The sequence below is a fragment of the Epinephelus moara genome, chromosome 22 (genome assembly GCF_006386435.1).
Source record: "Epinephelus moara isolate mb chromosome 22, YSFRI_EMoa_1.0, whole genome shotgun sequence".
NCBI lineage: Eukaryota > Metazoa > Chordata > Actinopteri > Perciformes > Serranidae > Epinephelus > Epinephelus moara.
In genome coordinates, this window is record NC_065527.1 from 16,049,119 (window position 1) to 16,069,071 (window position 19,953).

Consider the following 19,953-nt stretch of genomic DNA (forward strand, 5'->3'; position numbering starts at 1 on the left):
ATTCTGTGTTTTTGACCTCAGCCTGTGTGTGCTGCAGACACAGAGGCTGAGGCATTAGTAGTCATAGTGTGAACAGCAGCTATTTGTGGGTGATGAATTATAAGCTCGAACAGACGCCAAATAAACATTTGAACCACAATGATGATTTAATTATACCAGATCTGATTCCACCTGCATAGCTGGCATGGTGCATATCGATATGTCCGGGTGTGACAGAAGCACGTGCAAGATATTCGATATGTCCGGGTGTGACAGAAGCACGTGCAAGATATTCACAACAACACTTGAGGCTCAAGTGGAGGAAACAGAACCTGATAATCTTCAGTGCAACATAAGTAACAAATCTTAAATATCAAATATTCCAGTCGCAAAGCAGCATCAGAACATTAACACTGAAACACAAGATATGCATAAAGAGACATTCACTGTAGTGTGTGATGTGTGTGTGTGTGTTTGTGTGCGTGTGTATGTGTGAGATTGTCTATCAATGTTATGTATTGGGCTGTGATACATCACAGCTGGCTCAGCATCTGCAATAACATGAGTGAGCGTGTCATCTCATGTAGTGTGTGATGGCTCGTAAGGTGTAGAGAAGGGCTGCTTGTAGCCGTGCTTCCATCACTATAAGGTTTGCATGAACCTGGAGAAGGGAAAAAAAACAACAGCATGTCATTACCTCCAGGTTACTAGGTGACACACTTGCAAGTCCTGTCTGCAATTCAAAGCTTCCTCCTCTAATGACATTTAAAAAAGGAAGAAGAAAAAAGAGAGGACACGCTGAAATGTCAAATGATTCATTCTTTGTTGAGGAGGTACCAAAGAGACACGACCTGTTAAAATGTCAAATGATTCATTCATTGTGCGGCTGAAGAGGCCGGGTCAGGTGCGTGGTTGAACTCGTCCGTACCTTTTCGGAGTGTCTGAAGTGTCTCCAGAAGGCGTGGTAAATGCGTGCGGTGGTCTGCTCGGGGTGACAGGCCATGGTTTTAACAAACAGCTTCAGGGAGCGCTCTAACAGCACGTTCACGCTGCCGTAGTCGTAATCGTCGTAGCTGTGCAGGTACAATGGTAGAAAGTGAGTGACAAAGCAGAGACAAAACCCATTTGAAGGTCCAGTGTGTAGGATTTAGGGGGTATATTAGCAGATATGGAATAAATATAATAGGTGTGTTTTCTTTACCTTAGAATGAGCTGTTTATATACATAGGGAGCGGATCTCTTCCACAAAGATCGCTATGATTCTAGAGTATCCCCTGAACAGACAAACCAAACACTGGCTCTAGATGCGGCCAATCACATTTTTGTCGGCCACCATAGTTAGAAGCCCCTCCTTGACAAGCAACATTGATTTATTCAAGGTGACACTGCTTTATTTAGTGTTTTTACTGGTTTAAATCACCAGGTCCATTTTTGGAGAGGTAGAGACTTAAACACTGGGCTCATTCACACCAGGATAGTCCGTGGGACTCGGTTTGATTGGGTGGGGAATGCCGAAAAATTTCACACCTTCATTTGGTTCAGTTCACTTTCACACTGCACTTTTTAAGCGGACCAAACCGCCTGGACAACGTCATGCAGTTATAACAGCTGCTCGTTTGGGAGCAGTATTGCCCGAAACGACGACTGACCAGGAAGAAAAAAAGCATGAGGAAAAAGAAAACCAGGCTCATTGATTGGCCAGGACCGAGAATGGAAATCCATCCCCTTCAGCTGGCTGGGTCACCACAAAAACACCAAACAACAAAATGCACTGAGCTCTATGTCATTCCCTCTCTTTGGTTCACTTCCTCTCTTTGGTTCACTTCCTCTCTTTGGTTTGTTGGATACTCCGTTTGCATTTCCCACTGTAAGCGAACTGCACCAGGGTTCACTTGCAAGTGAACTGAGACCCCCAGTTTTCAAGCGGACCAGGGTTCGCTCATTTGGTCCACACCAAACTACAAATGAGCATTCACACACCACTCCAAACGAACCAAACTATCTGTGAAAGTGGACCAGGGTTTGTTTAAAGCGGACCAAATAGTGCCAGTGTGAATGCGTCCTAAAGGAATTCTAAGTGGTAGTTCACGCTTGGCACATTGGGGATGTTTCAGCTTGTTGGATCTGTAACCCCCACTGTAGATGCCACTAAATCCTACACACTCTTCCTTTAAAACTTTATTAATTACATGAATTGTAGTAGAGTGAGGAAACTGACCGTATCCCGTACAGACAGTGGATGTAGTTCCACAGAGCTTTTCTCAGAGTGTGAGTGTCCACACCTTCGTGCATGGCCATCCTGTGATAGGTCAGGTTGCTCACAACCTGCAGAGACATTTCTTAATCTCATTATAATATCAATCAATCTGATAAATAATTGTGTACAGCATTCTGCGGTCTGAACAAGATGCCAGGGAGTAATGTCGTGATTTGTTTGATTGGACATCCACTTCAACTTTTTGTGTTTTTCCCAATATTCTTCTGAAATTTGGTCATATTTATTTCCAAGTATTAAGTGCTGATATTTTTGCTGGGCTGTTTGGGGTGAAGACGACCACGCATCTCCTCGTTACAGGGTGCACGTCTATGAAGTGTGAGAAGACCAATTAAAGAGTATTTTTAATTTGAGTCATTTTAGAGGCTTGAAGGGATAAAAGTGTCCAGTATTTCACTAAAAAAGATAAATCAACAAAACATTGATTAAAGATAATTATAATGAACCCCCAGGCTTCAACAAGGTCAAAGGAGAGGGTACCTGGAATTTTTCATCCAGGAGCTGGCCCATGTCTGGTAGAAGTCTGTTGACCAGAGAGAAGCCGTGGTCCTCCCATGAGTAATCCTGCACACATCAGACGCCAACATCAACAAACACAAGTCTATGAAACTTAGCATGAACAATTAACAGGCACTGTATGCTGAAAAAAATGAAGAAATAACTTAGGAACATGTGTTGTGATCTGCAAACTATATAATCAACTTGACCATGCAGAAATGCTCCCAACTACCTGTGCTCTCATGGTGGGTGGGGCCTGCTCTCCTCTGGGGGCAAAGTCCTCGTATCTGAACTCTGGATCCTCCACCAGCCGCAGCACCAGGTCAGGTGGTGCTCCCCGCACCACCGCTAAACAAATGACAAAGAGGAAACAGTGAGTAAACAAGTGCCAACCAAGTGAGCAGCGGAGTGATGCATGGGCGTGTTTGTACCAGTTGGTATGATCTCGCTCCTCTCCCTCTCAAAGCGGGTAACCATCTCCTCCTGTGTGCACTCCTCTTCCTGCTGCTGCAGCTCCACCATCCTCTGCATCAACACCTCCACCTCCATCGCTCCTTCAACCAACTGGAGAAAATAAAAAGAGATTAGGGCTGGAATGACTACAATACTTTACACCTTACTTTACATACAATATTACTCCTTTTGACATTGTGAACTTTAAACCTGTCACACCTGTGGTGAAAATGGCTGCTTTACTCACCTCTTGCCTGCCGTCCTCATGAGCAGGGCTATGAGGGCTGTGAGGGCTGTGAGGGCTCCGAGGAAGGTGACTGGGTGATGGAAGCTGGTAGGTATAACCCCCAATATGGTCGGGTTCAGGGTTCAAGCCGCAGCCCCAGACAAACGAAGAGAGTGAGTGTGCGTGTGCCATGAGGACCACGACATTTATGAGTTCAGCCAATGACCAGCGAGGCTCTGCTCCAGGACACACCAGCTCCTGCAGGACAGAGGGGCAGGAGGTGCGTAGGTGAAGTTTCATATGTTAGGTTTACTGATTGGGAATTAGTGCTTGCCGCTATATCAATTTATCTGGTATACCCGTTTTACTTTCCTCCATGATATGACTTTTTCAGATGCCCATTTAAATGTGTACCACTCTTACTAACGATTGCAATTAATAACCCACCCTTACTCTCTTTCACGAGGCAAAACACACTGGCACAAAACAAAGTGTGACACACAAACAATTTGTAACGCAGCGGGTACAGCTCACTAGTTAACCAGGCAGCATGACGCAAACAGGCTGTTAGCAGCTTCAGCACAAGGACAGAAAAAAGAGACCAGAGATGCACTAGAAGGTGTGTGAATGCTGGGACTGCTGTTCAGAAAACTAGAGCTATATTGCAAAGTTTGTTGAGCAACTGTTGCCAGTGGTGGTAACACTAGCAACCTACTGGACAAGTGGACCAGCTCAGTGGCCTAGCGGTAGAGTGTCCACCCCGAGACTGGGAGGTCGTGGGTCCGATCCCCAGCCGGGTCATACCAAAGACTAGACCATTGCCTCCCTGCTTGGCACTCAGCATCAGGGGTTGGAAATGGGGGGTTAGATCACCACATGATTCCCGAGCACTGCACCGCTGTTGCTCACCGAACAAATTTCACACACTCAGGTGTGTGACAATCAGTGGGACTTTAACTACTGCATCACCTCTGCACAGAACATGTTGGAAAACCAAGAGCGAATGCTTTTAAGGTCGTCAGATTCAAGGTCGTCAACCTGCAGTGTCTGGAGCGTCAGTGCTAGAGACACTGCTTATGACAAGAAAAGCCAGTAATGGAGCGACACTACAAATGCAACAACAATCCGCCTATGCAAGGACATGTTGCCGCTGCAGACAGTAGAGACAGACAGGTTCAGGGCAGTGATTAAAGCACTGGATTCAAGGTAGGTCTCAGCAGGGTGAAAATACTTCATAACATAACATGAATTAATATTAGGCTTGTTTTGTACTTGGGCAGTAAAACATTTGAGATATGAATACTTAGATAATTCATATTATTGTAGGTCAGTTTATAGTGTTCACTATCTTAAAATATTTCTATTGAAAGGCTTATTATGTTCTGACACTGAATACAGAGGAGGATGAAATTAAATGAACACCTGACAATATAGTGCGCTGCAATGTCACAAAGGAAAGCACCAAAAAACTTCACAGAGGCTGTATTTATTAATGGACCGTGTATTACAGTAGCTTATAAATATATATATAGTGAGTGAGTAATTTCAGATTCAGCCTAAGTTAGAAATCCAATGTATTAAATCATATCACTATTATAATATGATGACAGACTGGGAGCAGGAAAGAGAGCAGGAGAGAGACACAGGGAGGTAGTGAGTGGGCGTTGTGTCTGACCTGGATGTGCTGCTGTGTGATGAGCCAGGGTCTGTGTGCCAGCAGCTTGTTGAGTGTTTGCAGGCTGCGGAGTTTGGGTGGAGCGTGCTTGAGGCCGCTGAGCCAGCTCTCGTCCCCTCCGGCCTCGAGGAAGCCCGCGCTGTGCTGCTGCACCAGGTACAAGCAATGGTGACGGGCCGCAGCCTGTGAAGCAAATCAGAAAGGGTACCCCGTCCATTAAAAACCATGCTCCATCAGCAGTCTGTGTACAGCAACTACATTATGCATAAGAACTGCCTGTGCTCATAAATATGAAAAGGGCTCAGAGGTTAAAGTAACACAGCTAAATTTTTCCACGAATAGATCATTTTGAGGTCTAATGAGTGGCATTTCTGAGGAGAGAGGGCAGCTAATGTGATGAATATATGAGGGATGAGAGTCATTAAATGTTTATGAGAGGATCACAGTCTTTGGCAGACTCTGTTAGTGGCTCGCTATGATACAGTAGCTGAATAACCCTCAAGCAGAGAGTGACCTGCCAAGTCCATTTTGCATCTGTCATCTTTCTCTTTAAGAAGACTGTTCAATTATTCCTGATTTTTAGATTCATACATCCTTAAAAAATCATATTACTGACTAGAAATTAGCATTTTTGTGCAATAGTTAACCTCAACCACTGTGGTATCCTTACATGTACCTTACTAATGATTGGGATATCTACAGAAATATTCCAGTTCCCTTAAATGAGCAGTGTGTAACATTTAAGGGGATTTATCAATTAGATAAAGCAGATTGCAACCAGCTGAAACTTTTCAGAGTTAGAATTCCTTCAGTGTAAATTGTTTAGAAGGTTTTTATCAGGAGCCATATTATCAGCAGAGGTCTCTTCCTCTCTTTAACAAAAAGGACCAGGTGACTATAACCGGTGAAGACACTGAATAATGCAGTTTCACATTACAAATCAGTGTTTCTCCGATGCGGTTTGACTCATCGCAGATAGGCCACCAGCTCAGCACCTGTTAATGTCTGCTCACCTACTTTCTCTGATAACTTAAGATCCAGACATTCAGGAGGTTTATATTGGAAGCTAAATCATCCACAGAGGTCTCCTCCTCTCCAAAACCAATGGACCCGATGATTTAAACCAGTAAAGACACTGATTTGAGCAGTGTCATGTCAGATCCAGACGTTCAGGAGGTTTTTACCAAGAGCTGAATTATCCGCAGAGGTCTCTACCTCTCCACAACAAACACCTGATGATTTAAACCAGTAGAAACACTGAATAAAGCAGTTTAGTGTTAAAAAAATTAGCGGGGGGGCTGCTCACTACTGTGGTCAACACGTAGATGTGAATGGCCCTATCAAAAGCCAGTGTTTGGTTTGTCTGTTCAGGGGATGCTTTAGGAACATGACAATCTTTGTGGACTCTCTCCCTATGTAGGTACGAACAGCTCATTCTAAGGTAATGAAAACACAACAGGTCTTATTTTCAGGTTATTTTACACTGAAGAAAACATACTTATTATATTGTGCTCCATTTCTGCCTATATATCCCCCTAAATCCTTCACACTGAACCTTTAAATGGTCTGTATCAGAAGAAAATTAGGTCTATCTGTACAGTTAAAAAGAAAGCAATGCCTTGAATGAAACAAATCATACATATACATATTGACATACAATATTAATATACTGACATTATACTTGCCTGATTTATTTAAACTTTGCCATGTCTTTAGAGTACACCTTTCAGAGCCTTTGATATATTAAGGTATGTCTAGAATTAGTAGTATCAGTATCAGTATTAGTATCGGTATCAGCATCAATATGTATTCAGGGAAAACAATTTATGCCATTCCTTTAATAGCCACTGAAACACTGAGGAGGCAATAATCTGTGACCCAGTTCAATGGTGCATCACCATGATGAGATCACATATAAAAGCTGCCTCAAGTCGTGTATATTACACTGTAAAATGTCTTAAAAAATAAAGAATAAGCCGACTATTTAACATAAGTAATTGTAAGAATGTGTTAGTTAAGTGATCATTTTAACAGCTCCAGCAAATAAATGTAGCACGCAGTTTGATTACAGTTCGTTAAGGATCAAGTGCTGACAATAATCATCACTGTCAGTGCTTGCTACTGTAACTGGCACACATAAATCAAACTTAATTCAATTTATTTTATTAGCTGCAGCTGTTTCCACTCAGTTAAGGCTTTGTGAGAGTTTCTGTTGGAAATGTAGAAAAAGCAGCAGTGTAGTGATAGCACCACTTCAGCCCCTGACCCGTCCCGGTCTGAATCCATTTAATAATTGTTCACTACAGCTGAACTGACTGGGACTGTAAAAGCAGTGGGCTGCAGTGAAAACAGCATTACAGCAACATTAAAATAACTGTATAACTGCAATACAGGTTTTGTTCCATTATTAGTGGAGACAGGTATGAAGGTATCACCATAAACAAAATACTAAGTGTGTGTAAAAAGAAAGAAATTATAAAAACACTTTGGCACGCTTGACTTGGTCACAGAAACAGAAAATAATAGCTGCAGAGTCTGCCATTACTTTGAATCTTTAGGCTATTAGTCATGCAATATCTAGCCTAAACATTAAAAGGATAGACTCCCTGTAACTGTGGCCTTTCAAAATCCAATTACAGGCCTTAGAGCGTTTACAGCTGCTGTTATTGCGGCCTCATTTGACACAAAAGAATTAACATAGATGCAAGCAAACACGAGACAAACACATGGTCACTGCCACTTAAACGCTTCACTCATGGGCTTATGAAGTACATCAGGAAGTAATCACTTTTTTGACATTAAGATTTAACCTGCAGTGCCACTGCTTGATACACCATGATGGAAAATCTAACCAACAGTTATCTCTTTATAGTAAAGGACAATTTTAATGTGCAGTGTGCACTAATATTATTTTGATGTATTTGTATTTCACCCTGCCTTATAACAGCTGATTGTGCATGTACAGATCTACAGTGTAAACAGCAAATACAGTGGTTTGTTTCTAAGGAACAATATAACTGATATTTAAAGGGATAGGTCAGATTTTTTGAAGTGGGGTTGTATGAGGTAATTCAGTGTGATCAGTGTATTGTCTATAGCAGATGTCAGTCAGCACGCCCTGAGTTCGGAGAAGCAAACAGGGGTACTGCCACAGAAGCTAAGCGATGTACTGCAGCAGGAAAATGTATTTCAGCTACCTAAAAGAATCAGCATCATTTTAAGTGTATGCTATAGGTAGAATATTTTCACCACTTTACCTAGCAAACAGACAGCACTTTGCGGCAGGAGTAGAGCCGTTATCTCAAAGCCACCAGACTCGTTTGACAGTAATTTTACCTTCCAAAACATGTCAGTTACTGGTCTACCACTGCCTCAATTTTGTTTGTTTCTGTTATTGAGTGACTGTGTTGAATCTGAACCAACCCTTGAAAACACCAAAGTCACACAATAACACAAGCAACTTGGCAGTGGTTGAGGCAGCGGTAGAACAGAAGCTCCTGGCCTGCAAGGTAACAGTACATTTTTTGTCGAAGGAGTTTGATGGTTTTGAAGACAGCACAGGTAACTGCGACAAGGTATAGCTGTGAAAATATTCTAAATATAGTGTACACTTAAACTGATATTAATTTTTTTAGGTGACTAAAATACGCTCTGGCAGCGCCCCCTCCTCACCAGCACATTGTTTAGCTTCCTGCCTGCTTCTCCAAAGTGGGGGTGTGCTGACCGCTGTCTACTGTGGGTAATACACTGACTATGGATATGAACCTTAAACAACCCCACTTAAAAAACATTCAAAAATTCCCTTTAACAATTTTTTACATCTGTTATGACGTGGGAGCATATTATATGTGGATAAATAATAAGACCAGCAATAACTTAGCAGAGCAAAACACAAATAAATGCAACAATGTACAGTGCTTGCATCATATTAGGGATCCAACACAGTTTCATTTTGATAGGTAACCCTGTTTAGTTACAATTCCTTATAACGCTATCCAGCTACAGTTAGTGATAAAAAGACTACAGTCTCATTTGGAGCTGACTGTATGGTTGTATTTAGAAAGACATGCTATACCCTGAGTACACTTTTACAGATTCTTGCAGCTCTGAAGCTTTGTGGCTTCTCATTTTGGGTGTTTCCCTTCCTGCCATTACCCATCCCTCTTAGATTCTGTTTTTGAATGTAGCATAGATAAAAAAACAGTCCATAAGTCAAATTTAGGAATTACTCAGTGCTCATAATCTAAAAGCAGGGATGGGAGGAGGATATTGGAGAACAGATATCGGATGAGGTGTGACATAAAGCTATTCAAAAAAATGTATTCATCTTTTATTTGTCTGAGACACATGGTTGTTCAATTTAAGATTGTACACCGAACGAACAGTCTTCAGCCACTTTATGTCACATGTTCTGGTCATGTCCTAAACCACTTCTTTTATGTATATTATTTAAAACTTTCAACAACGTTTGGACAGCTGGTTGCCCCATTCATGTCCATGGCAACTTTTGGAGTAACTCCTCTAGATGTTAACTTAAGTGGAGCCCAAACGGACATTGTTTCTTTCTGCTCACTGCTGGCCAGAAGGCTCATCCTGTGTAAATGAAAGGACTCTTCACCTCCAACATATGGACATTGAATTAAGGACATTATGTGTTATTTACAATTGGAGAAAATCAGTTGTTTTATTAAAGTATCAACTGCACGCTTCTTTGCTACCTGGCAAACCATTTTTAAGTTTTGTAGCTAATATGGAAGCTGAAAAATTGTAATGAAACATGTAATACTCCCCTACTTATGTCACACGTTAATTAATTTGTTGTCCCTTTTTTTAAAGTAATATTTCTATTTTGTATGTATAAATATTTTTGAATTTTTTTTATTTCTTTTTTTATACTTATGTATATATTGTTTTAAATTACATACAATTTTTGTCTTTTATTTCCTTTCGCTGGTCTGGCTTTCTCTGTGTGTTTCTGGGTTGGTGTGTGGGGTTGTTTTCTGTCCTCATTGGTTGGTTCTATGTTTGTTTGTTGAAGCTCTGTGCATCTTATTGAATTAGCAATAAAAATACCTTGTTTAAAAAAAGAAAGACATGCTCTGGCCGTCTTCCCTCCTTTCATGCAGGCAAAAAAATGGAACTCAAGGTCTACTAACATCAGAGACTTTGCCAGTCTGAAATAATGGTTTAAGAACACACAATCATGGCTTTATTAATAGCTGTCTTAGTTGGATAATGTCGGTTAATTCTTAAATGAAATGCTCCAACAAATTTGTTTCGTTGCTATTTATGCCGTGCTGTAGTGTACTATTGTCGTACATATTGGTTGTACAGGGACAACCACCAAACTATCAAACAACATGAGCTTCTCTAGCTGATGTTAATGACAACAGTCACTATGTACTTGCATGGGAGTCTTTGGAAACTGCTGACTCCATTTTATATTAAGTTGATTACGCAATAGTCAGCGTCATTTTGCGGATCTACATTTGAAGTGCTTTTTTATTGTGTCTGTTAAAGATATAAAGTAGGCAAAGTTCTACATTCAGGAGTGCACATGAGGCTCTTATTGCAGTCACTGATGTTGATCTGAAAGCTCTGATAGGTGTCTCTAGTTAACAATCATATACTTTAGTTTTCTTACCATAACAGCAATGTAATGTCTCCAGTGACGGGGCAAGGGGCCGTCCATTTCCAACAAAGCATGCTGAGTCCTCAGGAAGCAACTTAGGTAGGCAGGGTGCAGCGCCATCACCATGGTGATGTGGTCCACGCGACCCAAGGAAAGGAAAGATTCGATAAGGATGTCCTGGTCTGGCCCAGGGTCTTTTAACATCTGAGGAGCAGGAGCAAGACAAAGAACAAGTTGAAAATTGACAAACGATCTCCTAGCAGCTTGAGTCATATCATATTATATTTTTACTATGCTTGAGGACAGATTGGCAGGAATTCACTTAAAAAATGTTTCTCTTACAGCCGGACATGACACATCACTCCCACTTTTTCCAGTAGAAAGCTCAGGATGAGTCACATATGAAATCAGCATTTTTAGTCATGGGCTTTTGCAACATACTTCTGCTGTTGCCTGATGACATGAAGCAACAGGCAATGCAGTTTGCAATACACTGCTTATACTAGCACTAATTTGACTGTTCATCAAAAAGCCAGCCTACAACAAGCCCAGTAAAATCTTGGAATTAGACGGAGGACTTGTGAAACCACATCTCTCATATGGAAAGTGTCATCAATAAACATTAAAATGCAAAAATGAAATAAAAGGTGATCAACGTTATACACGGCCCCATGTCTCATTAAGTTTTACTGCTGGAAAAACCACTGCACTTTCTTATGATTTCACACCATCACAACATTTTGCTAACATGTACCTAGAAGACCATTTTAAACAAGTGTTGTCATTTGGAAATCAAATACAGCAGTTGATATATTTAATAATTGAGCGAACAAAAAGACATACACACCACTTTTGCAGGAATAAAGGCACTTGGACCCGATGCTAAAGCCCGAGGTACTTCAACTCCTTGTTCCTAAAATGGAAGACAGAGAGTTAAATTATACATTTTTAAAAAAATGACTAATTTAATTTCTGATTAATCTGATAATTATCCTCTCAACTGATCATTTAATCTATTGTATTTAATGTCAGAAAATGATGAAAAATTTGTGTCACAATTTCCCAAAGTCCAGGATATTGTCATTGAATTGATTTGTTTTGTCTGATCAGCAGCCCAAAGCGTAAAGATACTGAGTTCACTATCACATATGTCAAAGAAAAGCAGCAAAATCTCACAACTGAACAGCTGGAAAGAAAAATGACAAACTTATTATCAAAATACAGTCAAGATAGCTGCTGATTACTTCACTTTTGACCTACAAATTGATTCATCGATTTGCTGTTTCAGCTTTACATTGTCTAAAATCTTCATCTACATTACTTTATGTCAAAATGTTAAAAAAGTTTTGAAGAAAATCTGCACCTTCACCGTCCTTGAACTTGACAAGACCTACTTACGCTGTAGCAGCTGTACTGTAACTAGAGAACCAGTTTCATAACTCTCAGCCCATGAAATCTGTAACCAAACCTTGAGATAAACTCACCGACATTATCGGAACACCGGCAGCAATATACCACAAGTTATTATTTCCAAAGCAAAGGAAAAATAAAGTTAAAAAGCCTCAGATGCGGCCTGACTTGTATGTCTACCAGCTACAGTGGTCTGCCTGTTGCCAGGCTCGGGGGGTGTGTCTGAGTGTTTTTCAGGGCACCGGGAGGGGGCGTGTCCAGCCTGCTTGTTTGTGCACACCGCGGCAGAGTCTTGCATCACCTCATACAGTTCAACGTCTGATGAAATAAAGAGCAATCTGAAGGGAAACTGCAATCAGCTGATAACTATGGCTGATCAGCTGCAAGGTTATCCTGACTACTGATCAATCATTCACTTCATATTTGGAGCTCATGATAAGAAAAGAAAGCAATAGTGCTGAAAAGAAAAACAAACTGCCTGTTAACAGACTTATAGTTGGAAAATTATGTCCAAGTGCTGTTGAGTCTCAGCAGGAAACACTGAATATCTACATGAACAGTATCCCAACATTTATGACCAGTATCCCCACATTACCTGTGCAGTTCGCAGCAGCTCACTTGCCCTGTTCTGTACTTCCTGCAGCGGACAGGACCGGGACAGCCGAAGCAGCTGTAGGAGTGTTTGTTTCCCCAGCCGTGCCGAACCGGGCCGGGTCAGCTCCAAACACACCTGAACCCCCTGGCTGAGCTCCTCCAGAGCCGCTGCTCGCTCCTCCTCGTCCCTGCTGCACAGCCCTGCTAGGCTTTTGGCAATCGGGTCGGCGTCGGACTCTGACTCGGACTGGTGGCGACGTGAGTGTCCAGAACCGGACCCTGGAGCCGGTGTGCTTTCCCCGTTGCTTGCCATCTCTTGTACTGGTCCCGAAGCACCTCGCAGAGACTCTAGAAGCACCTGGGTTGAGCTACGTAGCGCTCCGGCTAGCTACTGTTAGCTTCAGTATTAATCTCACCGTTTATGGTAGCTTAATGCAAACGCTGGGTTTCTTAACAGCCGGATACTTGAAGTGTCCCTTGCATCAGGTCACTGCTGCGCAATCATCTGTTCCGCTAATCATTAACGGACCACCTTTAAAGCTCTCTCACGGCCGGTCGACTGACGTTAACCTGACCGGTCTGCCGGTTAGCTCGCTAAGCTAGGCTAGCTGCTGCTAACAGATGCTGCCAACGGTTGTAGCAGCGTTACACGGTGTCTCGGTGATACAAACAGTCTGAGCTCAGTGGTTTGTGTTTGGACTGGACTCCCTGACTAAAGCAAAGTCTAATTTAAGGATAAAATCAGCTCCCATGAGGCACCGAGAAACAAATAAAGGTTTCACACGCTGGTTTCGTTCAGCTGGAGAGCAGTTAGAGAGCTTTTTTTCTTATGCAACGTCATTGTGACGTCAGCAAACTTTTTACTGCACTTCAGGGTGCATTAAAAACACTCAATTAAATATTTCTGTCACCACATAATTTAACTAAATTTTATTATTATCAATGTTCTGGCATACTTGCATGGTTTGAGTTTTTGTAAACTGGTAAGTGCTTCACTATGTCACCACAAGCTAAACTAAAATAGGAAAATGGTTAAAACTAAAATTATTTCTAATTACACAAACTGCTGCAAGTTTGTCTGCAATATCCAACTTTTCTTTAGAAAATACTAGTTTACATGACTGTAGAGAAGTATTTACTTATATTGCCCATTAATCTATTTAGAAATTCATCATGTGGTACATAAAATGTACCAGATGTCAACAATACCCATCATGCATTCAGATTCTGAGGCAATGACCTTACTCTGTCCTCCATTTTGAATATGAAGCTTGTTTGTTGGTGTGAATGTTACCAGAAAAAACAAACCAGTTATCAAATTAAGGGATTAATTTTGTGCAAGTCAAATAATTAATTTTCAGCACTAGATTACCTCCATGACTGCACTCTAATGCAGGGACCCTCACTAATCCACTAAGAGTATGGAGTATAGGTCTTGATCACTGCCATCTGATAGGAATATTAGTACTTCTACGACTATGCAGAATTATATTAAGTTGTAAATGTAAAGCACAGCTGCTGTAGAAGTCTTTGACAATGAATTGAAGTGAGTCACCATTTTGCCGGAAATGCCTGTGAAGCCCTTGAGGTCCTCGAAGTCCACATATTCCAGTCATAGGAATATTCAGTGTACTTTTTTATACTTATTTATATTTAATTAACTAAAACTGTGTAAAAGTAAGAGCTGCCTTGTGTCTGTGTGTGCATACAATAGTTTCACAATATATAATATTTACTTCCTGTATCACCTTTATTTAGGAAAATAAAAAAAAACATCCATGGTTTACCCTTATTATCAGACATATATCTTATATTAATTTACCTGTATATATATTTATATATACCATATACAATATTAGATAGGAGTGAGGAAAGTTGATGACTTCATATATGAGAGGAGGGAGGGAAAGATGACAGTGTCAGAAACAAGTGAGGGCGATGCGCTGCTCCGTTTGACATGACAACACAGACTCTATGGGGTTTTGGGGGAATTCAACATTGTGGCAGCAACAAAGAAAAACCCTTCAGCGTACTGTCACCGTTTCCCTATGAGGGAAGACTTTTATTAACAAACACACAGGCTGGCTATGGAGGATGACCTTCGGAGCACACACAAAGGCGTGGTCCCCATGGCAACCGGCGCTTTGTGTCCCAGAAGACCCAAGGCTGGACGAGGTAAGACCGAGAGAGGAGGGGGCAGAGGTGGTTTCGGGAGAGCTCAGGAAACAAGCAGAGGTCAGGGTTCTCACACACACACACATACGGGTTCCTCTTCAGTATTTTACAGGAAGTAAAAAGTGTTTGTGTGTGTGTGTTTGTGTGTGTTTATGTGTGTGTATGTGGGTGTGTGGAAGTATAGAAAAGAGTGGGATGTGAGTCCTCAGACGATTTTGTTCTCCAGCAAGGCGATCCTCTTCGACATGCTGTCTAGTAAGATTTTGTCAAGGACAGCAACAATGAAGACAAGACAGAAAATATGCGAGCAACACTAAAACCCTCCTTCCAGACATCGTGTTCTCACACCGTCTCACCCGTTGTAAAGGATATATTTTTTTGTTAGTGCCTGTAGGGCGTCTTCTACTTTCTTTTGGAACTTTACGAGGGAGTCGCATTCACAAGGGTCCTCCTCTGTGGGAACAAAAAGCACAAGTTCTGAGTTATTGTACCTGCATGTGTAGTGAAATAACCGGTAATAACACAAGTATTTTAAATGATGTTTGCATTTCATCGTAGTGTGTGACCTTGACAGATGTTAATCTGCAGCTTCTTGGCAATCTGGGTCATAGCCTTGAAGTCAGCAGTGTAGAAGTAGTGCTCTGCAGTTGGCTCAGAGGCGATCTCTTTCAGCTCATCCTCCACTGCGTTGCCAACTCCAACAGCGTACATCTTGAAACCTGTAACATAAACACACACAGGTTTCCGTCATCTGACTGGGTAGGCTAACAATTGTATCCACTTACACCCATTGTAATCTAGAGGTAATCTATCCTCTGTGTCTCACCATGCTCCTTGGCCTTCTTGGCAGCATCTCCAATGTAGTCCTGGCTGCGTCCATCTGTGAAGACAATGCCCACCTTGGTGACCCCGGGCCGGGCGCCATGACCAGCGCCGAAGCTGTTGTCTGTCAGATAGCGGAGAGCCTGGCCTGTCATGGTTCCCCTCTCCATGTAGGCCATCTTCTTCACAGCGTCTTTTAGGTCTTTCTTGTTGTTGTAGCGGCCCAGGGGGAATTCCTGAGGAAATAAGACAGAAACGTGACATTGATACAGAGGAGAAATATGTAGATTGTTAGGTGATACTAAAATACCAAACACAGAAACGTGCCTGTCTGACTTGGCTGGAGTACTGAACCAGTCCAACGTGAGCCTTGCTGTCAGACACATCCAGTTTGTCGACAATCTGGTTGATCCACTTCTTGACGAGCTCAAAGTTCTCAGGACGCACGCTCTTGGAGCCATCGATCAGGAACACCACATCTGTTGCTGAGTTGCTGCAAGCTGCTGATGTGAGATGCACAACCAGGTGTCACTTTGGTAACACAGTGACTGCGCTTGGACAAATACCGTCATACACACACACACTTACCACTGCAGCTGCGACCATTGTCCATGAGGGTAAAGCCTTCTTTGCAGGCACACTTGTATGATCCGGGGGAGCTGATGCATACCTGCTCACAGTCATGATCCCCAGTGGCACACAGGTCCGACACTGTGTGTGTGTGCACGTGCAGAACACACATGTACGCACAGCGGAATTTATGTTGAGGCACACACGAACACACACACACACAGAGGAGGGTTGGGTGGTTGGGGTTAGGAGGAGAGAATGAAACTATGTCAGTTTGAAAACGGGAAAAACTAGCACTGATTTTTAATGATCCACTGTGACCTGCAGCCAAGAGTTTTGAATATGTGTGGATGACGCATGAATCCAGTGGATCCTTAAAGCAAACAGGTGGAAAAGATTGGAGTAGCCTCAAATAAAGACGATCCCATGATCTGTCTGTTTCTATATGTGAGGCACAGGCTCGTCCAATAACAATCCAGCACTGGGATCATGCAGCTCTGCCCTTGGACGAAACATCTGCAGCGAGAATGGCTCCTGCAGAGTGAGTGGCAGGCAGCAGTCAAAACTGCCGCAGACTGGTAGAGCCAAAGGGCATCACTAATTAGAGGTTTAATGATTGTCACTAATGGATCGGTAATTACCAAGAGATCAGTCTCGCCTCTCGGTTATGTGAGAGTTGACTGAAGAACAGTAGCGAATTTCATTCCTAAAGGTTGTTTCTGCCCTAATGCCCTCATGCACTGCGAGTATTTAATGAGTTTGCATGGCTGAATGAATACACTGTAGACTCGCTGAGGACAAAAAGGAGGGAACAATACATAGGAATGAAAAGATGACAGTCCTGACACCTTACCCTTTAGTACAGGGGGGCCAGCAGATAGCTCCCTCCACAGAGATGAAGGATAATGATGATGAGCCACCCTGACAGTACTTCTTTTCAACCATCTTTGTCTATTTCCCCATTTCCTGCATCTGTCCCTCTGTCTTTAAACAATAAAGCTCTCATTTTTTCTTCCTCTTCTCCCTCTGTCTCCTCCCATCTTACCGCAGAAGGCCTCCTGGAACTTCTTGGTGAGTTTCTCAATGACGCTGTAGCTCTCCACGTAGTCCACGTGGTCATCCAGAGGATCACTGGCCATCTGCCTCAGGGTGCTCATGTCCACACGTCCCACACCAATGGCAAAAATCTCAATACCAGCATCCCGTGCACGCTGAGCCACATCTTTTACATTGTCCTGGGGACGCCCATCTGTCACAATAATGGCAACCTAGGAGGAAGGAGGAGCAAAATTAAATGAAAAAATATATAATGATGAAATATGAATTGATGGTGTAAACGTGTGTCTGACCTTGCTGATATCAGGAGATTTGACACGAGCACCCTCGGCGTCACTGAAGGCCACATTCAGGGCAAACTGGATGGCCAGGCCGGTCATTGTTCCAGTGGACAGTGGCTCGATCTTGGTCACAGCCTTAATCAGCCCGGCTTTGGTGCGATGTGTCTTGAGAGACACCTACAGTTGCATAATAGCAAGGGCAGTGATATGGAATAGTTTGATAAATAAATAAAGTACTTTGCTCACACTAGTGATGGCAAGCTGAGCCACATACCTCATTCTTGACACGGCTGGCGTAGTTGACAACTCCCACTCTAGTGGCGTTGGGTCCAACGTCCAGCCCCTCGATGACCTTAGCAAGGAAGACTTTGACCTGCTCAAACTCTGAAGGACGGACACTCCGACTGCTATCGATGATGAACACAATGTCTGTGGGACGAGTTTTGCACAAACCTGCCGCTACACATGAAAGGACAGAAAGGGGATTATTACATAATCATATCTTAATAGTTTGCATTACAACTGCACATCCACAAGATTATCCAGAATTGTAGGCTGATTAAGAAATTAAGGTGAAAAGGGGGGAGAGGAGAGGGCAGGGTGGGAGGAACGTGGGGAGAATGGAGGTATTGACAGGAGAAGAGAGGGCGGAGGGGATAGAGACTGGTGAGAAGGTGGGAGGAAACAAAAAAACAGGATGCAGGGAGGCTACAGTGGTGGAGAGAGGCGAGGGTGGAAGGAGATGGAGAAATGCTTGGCAGAAAAAACAAGGATGACGGACAGAACGATCAAATGAGAAGTTGCCTGCTTTAAATATATTAAAAACAACCTCTTAGATAATTAGGTAAAGAAATTATTATCCAAATGATGACAAAATCAGAAAAGTGAGATGTGGTTGAAAGATTTTTTTGTCACAATAATTATATTTTTTGGCTGAAAAAGCTTTAACTTATCAGCTGCACACACCAAATGGAGCTACCTAATGTGTGTGAAAGTCAGAATACTGCAATAAGGCTGTCTGGCTGAAAATAATAAAAGTAAAGCTGTTTGCATCAGGGAGGATGTGTTGGATTTTCAGTGAGGCCTCGTTAAACTAAACCACTAAAACTTCCAGTTTCTGTGTAACATCACTGATCTCCCTTCTCACCCTTCACCTCTCTCCCTCCCTTCAGTTTTTCCTCCCACTAACTTCTACATCTCACACACACACACAGAGTGTACCAACTGCCACGCTACATCTTGACACAGTCATCCAAACTGTGCACGTACGCATCCAACCACCAGCAACAACACAAAAACCACTGCTGTCTTCAATACTGGCAGACTAATCACTCCAAATCAACAAAAAGCCCAAAGACAGTGACAAATATAGAAATCAGTATGACTGTGGAATTATATTCTTTGCAATTATCCACACCAAATTCAATCTAAAACACAGTTAACATAATTATATACTTGAATTTTTCCATTTCTCTACTTTAAATCTGATTATTTCTGGGACTTTATACCACTCTACAGCAATGTGACTAGTTCACACACATCATTCGGTCCTAGGACATATGGAAGTCACTGAACTCTGAACTTATCTCTGTATAAAGTCAAACATTTACTTAGTTTAATCATGTCTATTCTGAGGTTTACTGTCCTCAGAATATATATTTTGAGGACAAGGAAAAAACAGTGTAAGATGTCAGTTATTTGGTACCTTTACAGGTTAAAGGTCATTATTCTTACCCATGGCGGCGGCTGTGCGGACATCTACGGCGGCCTGAGCCCCTATGATGCTGAGCAGCAGCAGGAACAACGGCGGCGTATGCGTCATGGTGACAGCGACAGAAGGGTGAAAAGCAGGGGTCTGAGCGTGTCCACAGACAGTCCTAGAGTGAGAGGCCAGAAAGGAGACGGAGCAGGGCGAAGGGAGTTCCAGGCGAGGGGGACGGCCACAAAGTGAGACTGAGTGACTCTGAGCTGCAGGTTATCAATGCAAGTGCTTCACACAGTCAGCCCACAGACACCCCCCCTGTATAGCTGCAGTGTGTGCGTGTAAGTGTGTGGGTAAGTGAGGGAAATACCTGCTCTGGGAGGACCTAAAATGGTGGGCAGGGAAAGACAAACACACCTTGATATGGCTAGGATGGACAGGTATGTGTGTGTGTGTGTGTGTGTGTGTGTGTGAGAGAGTAGTAAAGTGTGTGTTGTGTGTGCGCTCCAGTACCTGAGTGTGTACAGTAGGTGTATGTGGCTGGGGGTACAGGAGCGGCTGGGGTTTTTGGTGCGGAGTGTGCGCCAACACCAGCCGCCCCAGGT

The 19,953-nt window shown here is 42.6% G+C and overlaps 2 protein-coding genes across 4 annotated transcripts; both read right to left on the minus strand.

Moving 5' to 3' along the window:
- Positions 1 to 238: 238 nt before the first annotated feature.
- On the minus strand, positions 239 to 13,574 carry sesn2 (sestrin 2). 2 transcript variants are annotated; one of them, XM_050034491.1, is made up of 11 exons: positions 12,744 to 13,574; positions 11,586 to 11,651; positions 10,751 to 10,942; positions 5,107 to 5,289; positions 3,453 to 3,689; positions 3,184 to 3,316; positions 2,985 to 3,100; positions 2,735 to 2,818; positions 2,198 to 2,304; positions 908 to 1,052; positions 239 to 640 (listed from the first exon to the last, which is right to left on the minus strand). In XM_050034491.1, exons 1-11 carry the CDS (start codon positions 13,053 to 13,055, stop codon positions 554 to 556), a joined length of 1,662 nt encoding a protein of 553 aa, XP_049890448.1. In that variant the 5' UTR covers positions 13,056 to 13,574; the 3' UTR covers positions 239 to 553. The 2 variants fall into 2 exon arrangements, with proteins under 2 accessions (XP_049890448.1, XP_049890450.1); XM_050034493.1 differs by lacking the exon at positions 12,744 to 13,574 and adding an exon at positions 12,223 to 12,728.
- Positions 13,575 to 14,572: 998 nt separating this feature from the next.
- On the minus strand, positions 14,573 to 19,468 carry matn1 (matrilin 1). 2 transcript variants are annotated; one of them, XM_050034538.1, is made up of 10 exons: positions 19,381 to 19,468; positions 17,921 to 18,105; positions 17,659 to 17,823; positions 17,355 to 17,577; positions 16,328 to 16,450; positions 16,067 to 16,239; positions 15,744 to 15,975; positions 15,484 to 15,636; positions 15,290 to 15,370; positions 14,573 to 15,172 (listed from the first exon to the last, which is right to left on the minus strand). In XM_050034538.1, the coding sequence occupies exons 1-10, from the start codon at positions 19,466 to 19,468 to the stop codon at positions 15,123 to 15,125; spliced, it is 1,473 nt and encodes a 490-aa protein (XP_049890495.1). In that variant the 3' UTR covers positions 14,573 to 15,122. The 2 variants fall into 2 exon arrangements, with proteins under 2 accessions (XP_049890495.1, XP_049890496.1); XM_050034539.1 differs by having other exon boundaries at positions 16,067 to 16,242; positions 19,381 to 19,447.
- Between the last annotated feature and the right edge of the window lie 485 nt (positions 19,469 to 19,953).

Bases quoted from the DNA above. Each gene is read 5' to 3' on its own strand.
- sesn2 (XM_050034491.1), bottom strand. From the start codon at position 13,055: ATGGCAAGCAACGGGGAAAGCACACCGGCTCCAGGGTCCGGTTCTGGA. The intron at 3,690-5,106 runs GTCAGACACAAC...TCTGTCCTGCAG, and splicing joins TCACACAGCAGCACATCCAG to GAGCTGGTGTGTCCTGGAGC. The intron at 3,317-3,452 runs GTGAGTAAAGCA...TATTTTCTCCAG, and splicing joins ATGAGGACGGCAGGCAAGAG to TTGGTTGAAGGAGCGATGGA.
- matn1 (XM_050034538.1), bottom strand. From the start codon at position 19,468: ATGACGCATACGCCGCCGTTGTTCCTGCTGCTGCTCAGCATCATAGGG. The intron at 16,451-17,354 runs GTAAGATGGGAG...ACACACACACAG, and splicing joins GTTCCAGGAGGCCTTCTGCG to TGTCGGACCTGTGTGCCACT. The intron at 15,637-15,743 runs GTGAGACACAGA...TTTATGTTACAG, and splicing joins CAAGAAGGCCAAGGAGCATG to GTTTCAAGATGTACGCTGTT.